Here is a 10,444-nt window from a genome sequence, read left to right on the forward strand (position 1 = left end):
AATGTACACCCTCTCTACTTAGTACTGTTACTGAAGTTATCTAAACAGTACGCCAAAAACAAACGATACGATGTCATAATTAAATCAGTCAAAAATAAATTAGGAACTGGAGAGACTGAAGAGAGACAACGAGGAGGATGGACAGAGAGACAGGGTACTATACAGAGAAAGACAAGGGTAAAAAGAAAGAGAGAGAGAGAGAGGGGGGGGGGGGGGCAGGGAGGCGAGGGGAAAGACCTTTATTTCATGTCAGGGTGGGGAGATCGCTCACCAGGTAGCGGCTCTAGTTTGAAACCAGCTGTCGCTAACGGCGTGGGTTCGACCCCCACGTTCGGCGAGGGATTTATTTCCAAGAGTCAATTTTGTGTACGCATGCCCACCATAAGGAACCTAAGCTCACAGCGAAAATCTCACGGCTTGGAAACATGAACACACGCATGCATGAAAAAGACAACAAAAGTCGGACAGCACCGTACTGTATGGCAACTCGCTGTCCCCCGTAAGAATGCAGCCCGCATTTCCAGGAGGGTAACCTCACAGGACTATATGTTACCAATACCAATATCACGACCAATGTCACACCGGTGACACTGTGACGGTTCCCCTACGCTTTGTGTTCGGTGCCCTGACCCTTTGTGTTCGGTTCCCACTCGGTTCCCACACGCCAAAATTCGCGGACAAAACATCCATTTATGGTAGTATTACGCAATGTTGCTCTCTGAGAATGGTCTTGTTAGATCTGTGAGTGTTTACACTACATGCCTAGGTGCTGTTGGATTGAAGGTTTTTGATATTTTAGCCGTTATTAGGTAGAATGCCTTCCACTTTACTGCAAAACTGCATAATTCGTAGCATCGGCAAGAAATATCCTACCAAAAAATGCCTGCTTGGAACTGTCCGTGGTCCAGCAAAAAGTTCAACATGTCTGTAGCAGACAGCCCAAGTTTCAAGATTGTAGGGCCATCCAAACAGCCGTAATAATAAAAACAACAAAAGTAGTCAGTGAAATTGGCTGTGTTCGGTCCCCCCACACTTTTGTGACGTAGGCGTGACGGTTCCCATAATTCATTGTGTCGGTCCCCACTTTCTGTGTCGGACCCCACTTTCGACCTAATTTCTCTGTGACGGACCCCACAACCAGCCTATTTTGTGTCGGTCCCCACACCTTCTTGGATTTATGACTTGCTGGTTACTTGTATCATTGTATTCATTGAATCTAATTGTCTCGGAGTTATTTTTCAGCAAAAACCGGCAAGGCAGCACCTTTTGTGATACCAAGTAAGTCAGATGACATCAGTATGTGTGTGTGTGTGTGTGTGTGTGTGTGTGTGTGTGTGTGTGTGTGTGTGTGTGTGTGTGTGTGTGTGTGTGAGAGAGAGAGAGAGAGAGAGAGAGAGAGAGAGAGAGAGAGAGAGAGAGTGAGAGAGAGAGAGATTGACACCTTTCCAGATCACTCCGGTTATGCGACACTACCGCGAGCGTCACTACCGCGTGTCACACTACCGCGAGTACGACACTACCGCGTGTAACACTACCGCGTGTCACACTACCGCGAGTACGACACTACCGCGAGTATAACACTGCCGCGTGTCACACTACCGCGCGTACCACAACCGCGAGTACCATAACCGTAGAGAGAACGCATGCAAACTTACTTCTTGTGAGTTTGTGTTCTAACTTTGATTGGAAGCAACCCATTCTATATGTATTCTGATAGTGTGTTCTGATCGTTTTGAGTTCTTGGTTAGCATGACAAACATTGAATTAGTGTTCAGAGAACAGACCAGGCCTTTTTTGTTATATTTCAAGGACACATTTCAACCTTTGCCTTCAGCCATGGAAGTCATAAAATGACACGCGGTAATGTTATACTCGCGGTAGTGTGACACGCGGTAGTGTTATACTCGCGGTAGTGTCGTACTCGCGGTAGTGTCGTACTCGCGGTAAGTTCTGTTTCCGTACCCGCGACAGCGGCAGCGACAAAAGAAAACGCGCGCAAACGCGTGACGTGTTTCCGTACTTGCGTTTTAAACATGCGGTAAAATCTGTAAACTCCCGCGTTGCCGCGCGACAACGCAAAAAAATCGCTCCAGGACCCTTTCAAAAAAATCGCGTCGCTTGCCGCTTGTCGCGCCGCTAACGCGTCGCGCGTGTGGAAACACTCCTGGTCATTGATGTGCTTGATTTTCGTCGCGCCGCTGGAAAAACGCTGTCGCGGGTACGGAAACACAACTCTCTCTCTCTCTCTCTCTCTCTCTCTCTCTCTCTCTCTCTCTCTCTCTCTCTCTCTCTCTCTCTCTCTCTTACACACACACACACACACACACACACACACATACTGATGTCATCTGACTTACTTGGTATCACAAAAGGTGCTGCCTTGCCGGTTTTTGCTGAAAAATAACTCCGAGACAATTAGATTCAATGAATACAATGATACAAGTAACCAGCAAGTCATAAATCCAAGAAGGTGTGGGGACCGACACAAAATAGGCTGGTTGTGGGGTCCGTCACAGAGAAATTAGGTCGAAAGTGGGGTCCGACACAGAAAGTGGGGACCGACACAATGAATTATGGGAACCGTCACGCCTACGTCACAAAAGTGTGGGGGGACCGAACACAGCCAATTTCACTCGGACTACTTTTGTTGTTTTTATTATTACGGCTGTTTGGATGGCCCTACAATCTTGAAACTTGGGCTGTCTGCTACAGACATGTTGAACTTTTTGCTGGACCACGGACAGTTCCAAGCAGGCATTTTTTGGTAGGATATTTCTTGCCGATGCTACGAATTATGCAGTTTTGCAGTAAAGTGGAAGGCATTCTACCTAATAACGGCTAAAATATCAAAAACCTTCAATCCAACAGCACCTAGGCATGTAGTGTAAACACTCACAGATCTAACAAGACCATTCTCAGAGAGCAACATTGCGTAATACTACCATAAATGGATGTTTTGTCCGCGAATTTTGGCGTGTGGGAACCGAGTGGGAACCGAACACAAAGGGTCAGGGCACCGAACACAAAGCGTAGGGGAACCGTCACAGTGTCACCGGTGTGAATGTACGGTGTGCACGTGATAAAGCGTCACTATGCACTAACTCACCCTTTGCGCCCGACGGTAGCTTCTCCACGAACGGCGGGTAGGTGACGTCAGCATACGGGTCAGCACTATCCGCCACCTTGTTGACGTCATGGGCCTTGTTCGCGTCATCGTGAGGTCCTGCCAGCACGGAATCGACCTCATGAATGTTTGCACCATCCAGAGGATTTTGCTGGTTGAGGTTGTCTCCGTGAGACTCCTCCTTCTCGTCTTCCTTGACGTCTGGTTTCCGCTCTTCCCTTCTCTGGTCGTTTCTGTCTCGTTCATCCACACCCATATTCACCACGCCTTGCCGTTCCGCCGCAAGGTCTTTCATGGCCTGAATAATCTGCTCCGCCTTCGTTTTCTGATTCTTTGGGTCTCTTTCTCCCACCACCGCCCCTTCCCTCGCTCCATGCACATCACCACCCCTATCGCCACCAGCTCCGCCCAACACCACTTTGTCTCTGGGCAGCTTTTTCACGGAGCCTCTCTCGCTGGGAGAGTGGTTCTCGACGTTGTGCTGAGCTTCCAGGATGAGGTCTCTGGATTTGAGAGGAGTGTAGTCGCTGTCCTGGACGACGAAGAGCGTGTGCACGACGTAGATGAACCAGATGGACGGAATGGTCACTGTGGCAAAGCGCACCACGCGAAACGCGTGAAACTTCATGGTCACTTTCAAGAGAATGAACCTACGAGATCTAAATGTTTAATGCTGTTTTTGTAGCTGCTGCTAACCATTGGCTTGCGGCTTAAAAACAGTGCTGCCAAGGTTAATTCTTTCTAAGCAATGTTGCCAGAGTTTCGTGTGTGTGTGTGTGTTTTCCCCCAGGCATCCGAACCACTGTTGCTCAGGTTCCGCTTTTTTCTAGACTTTCGCAGCAATACAGCCAAGGTTTTGATGTTTCAGACTAGCGATTTCGGCTGATATACACAGTGCGTGTGTATACAGGGAAGTGCAGAGAGGTCTTGTCTGATGTGGAGTCTGCTAAACAGGAAGGGAAGCATTTACGGAATAGGGGCTTTCCCCACACAAGTTTGGAGAGCTCTAATGATAGATGTTGTAAGAGGCGGTTGCTGGTGCAAGAAATGATCCGGCTTTAAGTTCTGCACCCAGGTTTCTGCATTCTGTTTTGTAAATGAGGCGGGCAGAGCAGATTTCGTACGACTGTGGTGCTCGGCAGATCGACGTCTGGTTCTGTAAATAATTAACCAGATCAGATGCGTCTGTTACAGGAAAATACACGCGTCAGCGTCACAGGTGAAGCGTAATCATCTCGTCTGGTGTTTGGGCTTGGCGCAAGAGACAATTGCCATTATCTGCAACATAAATTAACATATTCAATTATAAATTAAAGAGACGTTCTCCGAGTAAACATTGCTTGACTTTACCTTCAAAATATATATCATTCGGTCTGTGGACGGTCATAGAAATATCACATGACAGAAAAAAGCATTATGGAGAAACTACAACAAACTTATGTGATAGCTGCTGCCGGAAGTATAAGAAGAACAGCTACATATAATAATAATAATAATAATAATAATAATAATAATAATAATAATAATAATAATAATAATAATAATAATAATAATAATAATAATAATAATAAAAATAATAATAATAGTAATAATAATAATAAATGAGCATTTATATAGCGCAACATCATAACTTTACAATTATGCTCTTTGCGCTTGACACATTTAAAATTAAAACACAGTTATACAAGCATTTACATCTACTTTCTTTCTTTCTTTCTTTCTTTATTTGGTGTTTAACGTCGTTTTCAACCACGAAGGTTATATCGCGACGGGGAAAGGGGGGAGATGGGATAGAGCCACTTGTCAATTGTTTCTTGTTCACAAAAGCACTAATCAAAAATTTGCTCCAGGGGCTTGCAACGTAGTACCATGTATTACCTTACTGGGAGAATGCAAGTTTCCAGTACAAAGGACTTAACATTTCTTACATACTGCTTGACTAAAATCTTTACAAAAATTGACTATATTCTATACAAGAAACACTTAACAAGGGTAAAAAGAGAAACAGAATCCGTTAGTCGCCTCTTACGACATGCTGGGGAGCATCGGGTAAATTCTTCCCCCTAACCCGCGGGGGGAATTTACATCTACATTCATAGTCAACAACGCTTAATTAAAAGCATACACCATCAAACATACATTACAAAAAATTCTTCCACTAACTAAGTAATAAAAACATGAATAAAATAGGTATTGAAAACAAGGAAATACCAGCTGAATACCCTTATTCAAACAGAACATATTATCAACAATTCTGAAAACAGCCCTTGATGTTTATATACATTATCACATTATCACTAAAACAACAAATACACTACATGTAGCCTACTGATGGACTGAGAAAAACAAAATCAGGGGTTGTATTTCTTGAAGTGGTGTGTTTTAAGTTCTCGTTTGAATGCTTGGGGTGACTGAGAGTGGCGGATGTGAAAGGGGAGAGAATTCCATTGTGTGGGTGCGCAGAAAGTAAAAGTGCGTTGTCCGTATGTTTTGGTTTTGGTGTGTGGAATGGTGAGGATGCCACAGTCAGAAGAGGCACGGAGTTGTCTTGCTGGAGAATAGACGGTGAGGAGTTCAGAGAAGTAAGCAGGAGACGAGCCAGAAAAGAAGTTAAAGCAGAGGGTGGACAGTTTGTTGTCAATGCGGGCTTGAATAGGTAACCAGTGCAGTGTGCGAAGGAGTGGTGTTGCGTGATCTCGTGTTCGTGCTTTGAGAATGAGGCGTGCTGCCGAGTTTTGGACTTTTTGTAGTTTATGCAGGAGGTACAGAGGACAGCCAGAGAGAAGAGAGTTGCAATAGTCAAGTTTAGAAACAACAAAGGCACAGACAAGAGTGTTAGTTGTTTGAGAGGAGAGTGTGTGGCGAATGGAATGGTGCTGATCTTACGAAGCTCAAAATAAGCTGCTCTACAGACGAAAGCCGGATACATATAGAAACGCAGCACCTGAAGATTGGTTTAAAGAAACTTTGCTTAAATTGAGGAACACATTATGCTTATGTGAAACGCATTTGAAGGAACCATGGCGTGTTAAAAGAATGGTGAAAACCGGGTATTATCCCTACCGCACAGAACAACATGAGAACGGTCCTACCAGATTCTAAGATACGAAAGTTTTGAAGAAAAATAGATAGGTAAAGTATGAGCGCTGGGTTACTGACGAAACAAAAAAGGCAAACAGGCCACAGCACGCACCTCAACTCACAACACCACCACCATCAACACCAACAACCAGAACCACAACAACAACAGTACACTATAAACCAAAGTGTTCCATACTTTTGAACACACTTTCTGTAACCCGTTTTCAACACAGTATGACATAGAAGTGATAGAACTTATTTCTTCTAGCAAAGGCAGCACACATGGTTTGTTTGTTTGTTTGTTTGCTTAACGCCCAGCCGACCACGAAGGGCCATATCAGGGCGGTGCTGCTTTGACATATAACGTGCGCCACAAAAAAGACAGAAGTCGCAGCACAGGCTTCATGTCTCACCCAGTCACATTATTCTTACACCGGACCAACCAGTCCTAGCACTAACCCCATAATGCCAGACGCCAGGCGGAGCAGCCACTAGATTGCCAATTTTAAAGTCTTAGGTATGACCCGGCCGGGAGCACACGTGGTAATCACTAGTGTTCACAACTGGTTACCGAAAGTGTGTTCAAAACTGTAACACTTCAATTAGAGATAAGCGGCTGTGGCGGCAACAACAACAACAACAACAACAACAACAACAACAACCACATGTCAATAAGGTTTGCATAAAAATCGATTAGACCAGTTAAAGTTGCAAGAAGTTACTACTTCTAAGGTGACTAAGACCAACCGTCTCTTAATTCCTTGTATCGTCAACGAAAATGTTTCGGAGAAAGAACCCAGACCTTTGATTGCACACGTATGATGTAGAGATCAAGGCACATACGGATCATAATCGATTAGAGTGACATTACATGAAACCTTCCCTGTTATTGTTTGAACCAGTAGGCGATAAGCACGAGGTCTATTAGCAAACAACAAAGAGTGGAAATGACTTCCAAAAAGCACCTGTTTAAACAAAAGGCAGGATCACTTGCACTTTCTTTCTCAACGCCTACGAAAATCACAGTTCAGGTCCATGTAATATACAGAAATGTTGAGAGACCTTATATTCTGTCATGTCGCGTTATATCCACCCCCCCCCCCCCCTCCCCCTTTTCAACGCCCAAGTAAATGACAATACATGTCCATGAAAATACTAAATACGTTTTGAAAGATCTCATTATCTCTACAGTCGCACAATTTATTTTGATTAATGCCTTCATCTGGTTGTTGGGCTACAGCAACAATGGGTATAAGTTTAGCTTAACTAAAACTTAACTAATGGGTAGCTTTCTGTTCGTGTTCACAAGCGAATCACGTTCTCTTCGGTCTGTTACGGGGGAGAAGAGCATCCTTCAATCTAAAGGCATACCACACACACACACACACACACACACACAAATTCATACGCAAAACCAGATTTTATTTTTTTATTTTTTATTTTTTTACAAAACTCACTTTCTAAATTCTTCCCAGCTCCTGTGGCTAACGAAGAGAGAAAGGGATTAAATTTGCGACTAGCTGTCTGATTCATATTGTAAAATCGAAGCATGTATACCATATTCACACTGCTATTGATTTTTTGTCTGTAATGTTTTCGCACCACCTGGATTTCAAAATGCTGTGCGTTGTGTAAATGTTACAGTTCCTTGCGCTTGATACATGTACAAGGACCGACGATCGCATGCATACACATATACATTGTAATACGAAAACACATGTAATCAGTGTAAACATGCATGCATTCATTCGAATAAATGTAAGCCTATACAAAGGTACGGACAGGCAAATAAATTCGCAAGGGGTTATGCACATACGTACACACGTACGGACGAACGCACGCACGCACACACAGACATACACACACGCACGCACACACCCACACACACACACACACACACACACACACACACACCAAACTGAATGACGTATCCTCTGAGTCGCTAAATGTATTTAACAATGAGAAAGGCTTAAGCATACCCTTTTGTTCCAACCTGTCCTAAGAGAATAAGACAGAGAATAAGACAGACATACAGACACACACACAACCAGACAGCCAAACATAGAAAAACAGCTGGACACAAAGGTAAAGAAAATCAGGTAACCAAACAAACAGACATAAAATTATACTTAGACTGAAACGTACAAAGGCAGTTAGCTGGATTGATTTTACGGACTGTACTAGAACTTTACTGGTTAACAAAAATACACCTACAGTTACGGAATTTAAGATACACTCAAAACATACTGTCAGGTTCAAAGATAAAGATGTATCTCCCTCTTTCCCATCACACCACCGCCCCCCTCGACAACCTTTCTTTAATCCGATTATTGGAGATAACGATCATAAAATTACTAAAAATTAAATAAAAAAATAAAAATTAAAGGTTAGTTCTGGAAGAGACAAAAAAAAGGCAGATATTGAGGTCTAACGAATGACGTCTCACAACGTGCGCGGTCGTCCTTGGCGGTCAAGAAAGCCGCGAGCGCCGCCGCGATCATTGCGCAGACGACACTTCTGGACCGCCAATATTTTTTGTGCGCATTACGTGCTCCACATAAATCGGCCGGAAACGAAGCAATTGGGAAACCTGGATAATGAAAAACTCAACATGAAAACGATATAATTCATGCTTACTTGACGTCGTGAACGTGTATGTATAAACCACCTGTCTCGCAGCAAAACAATGAAACGTATAAGAGCCTACTCACCCCAAACACAAGGTATCCGTCAGCGTTGGTCGCTACAGCGCAGCACAGTTCATTATGCCCCCCCTGCAACCCTCATTAGTGTGTGTTCAGTGTGAAACAGATCGATACGAATAAGCCTTGTCGACAAACACTCCTACCCTGCACAGACCCCCCCCCCCCCCCCCTACCTCTACCCCCTCCCCTGCCCCCCACACCCCCTCTCCTAGTGTCCTCCTTCTAATCCCCATCACAAAGAGAAGCGCTAACGTTTCACGCTCCTGGCCAGCTAACAGTGTCTGTTGAAGCGAAATACCGCGTTGCAGTAATGCTGTCTGCGCGCCGTATCGTAAACGTTCAATACAAATCTAAGGAAAAGAGAGAAGAAAACACACACACGTGAAAAAGACAAGAAAGAAAAAGAAATGGCAAGCAAAGCAATTTGTTAAACTAAGTGAATCAAAAGGGAAGTGGGGTTGGGGTAGGGGGGGAGGGGGTAGGTATGGGGGTGGGAGTATATGGGTAGGTGGGGTTGAATAACAAAGAAAAGACAAAACACAGTACTAACGCAGAATGTACAATTTTGTACTTTTTCTGAATTTGATTTTCTTCCTCTTCTTTTTTATCGAGTAGAAAGAAACGCTTCCCATCACACTGAAGCACTTTCAACATGAACTCTGAACCCTTGTATCCGGTAGATGTGGGGGGGTGGGGGGGAGGAATTCAAAGATAATTTAGGTTTATTAGTTCGAAGGCTAATCGCCAAAAACAAAGTGTCTCTTGTGCACAAATAAAAGACCATTCGCACTGCCGACGGCTGTTCACGGGGACTACCGCTTTAAATTTATAACCGTGGATCTTCTGTAGGTTGATTTAGTTATAGCATTTACATAACTACAGGAGCTGCTAATTACAACTATTGGCTTAGTTAAGCGATCATGTTCTGCCGGCTGATACTGCCCAATTTCTAAAGGTTTGAATCGACACAGTTCCAGACTCGTTGAGACACACAACTGATCCTTTGTTTGGCGAGACAGGGACGCACCAAACGTGAACCCTAAAAAGATCCCCGGCAAGAGGATTTAAAGGTGCTGTCCTTCCCGCGAACATGATTCAGTTCACCGCCACAAATCTGCGCAGACGTTCACATGAATGAGAGCGTTCTTACACTTGAACACATACCACAAATCAATTGTGTGAGTGCATTTAATTTGCACAAAGTGTGCATGCGTGCGTGCGTACTGTAATGTTTCATTTTGGAAATGGATTTCACACACACACACACACACACACACACACACACACACACACACACACACACACACACACACACACATATATATATATACATAGATACACACACACACACGCACACACACACACACTCACACATATACACACACACACACACAAACACACATATACACACACACATACACGCACACACACATACACGCACACACACACACACACACACACACACACACACACACACACACACACACACACACATGTCCTTGCCATCTTTATAGACTGTTAGAGGTGAAGTTAG

General features: G+C 44.1%; 1 protein-coding gene across 2 annotated transcripts in view; it reads right to left on the bottom strand.

The window, feature by feature from the left end:
- Positions 1–10,444, bottom strand: part of LOC138952731 (polypeptide N-acetylgalactosaminyltransferase 5-like) — a 49,053-nt gene that overhangs the window by 17,999 nt on the left and 20,610 nt on the right. The window contains exons 1-2 of one of the 2 annotated variants that reach the window (XM_070324447.1): positions 8,917–9,037; positions 3,107–4,402 (exon numbers count right to left, since the gene is read on the bottom strand). In XM_070324447.1, the coding sequence (XP_070180548.1) occupies positions 3,107–3,752 (646 nt within the window). In that variant the 5' untranslated portion in view covers positions 3,753–4,402; positions 8,917–9,037. Of the gene's footprint in view, positions 1–3,106; positions 4,403–8,916; positions 9,038–10,444 lie in introns of those variants that run through there. The other variant, XM_070324446.1, reaches the window with a different exon arrangement.

The sequence above is a fragment of the Littorina saxatilis genome, linkage group LG17, assembly GCF_037325665.1.
Source record: "Littorina saxatilis isolate snail1 linkage group LG17, US_GU_Lsax_2.0, whole genome shotgun sequence".
Classification (NCBI taxonomy): Eukaryota; Metazoa; Mollusca; class Gastropoda; order Littorinimorpha; family Littorinidae; genus Littorina; species Littorina saxatilis.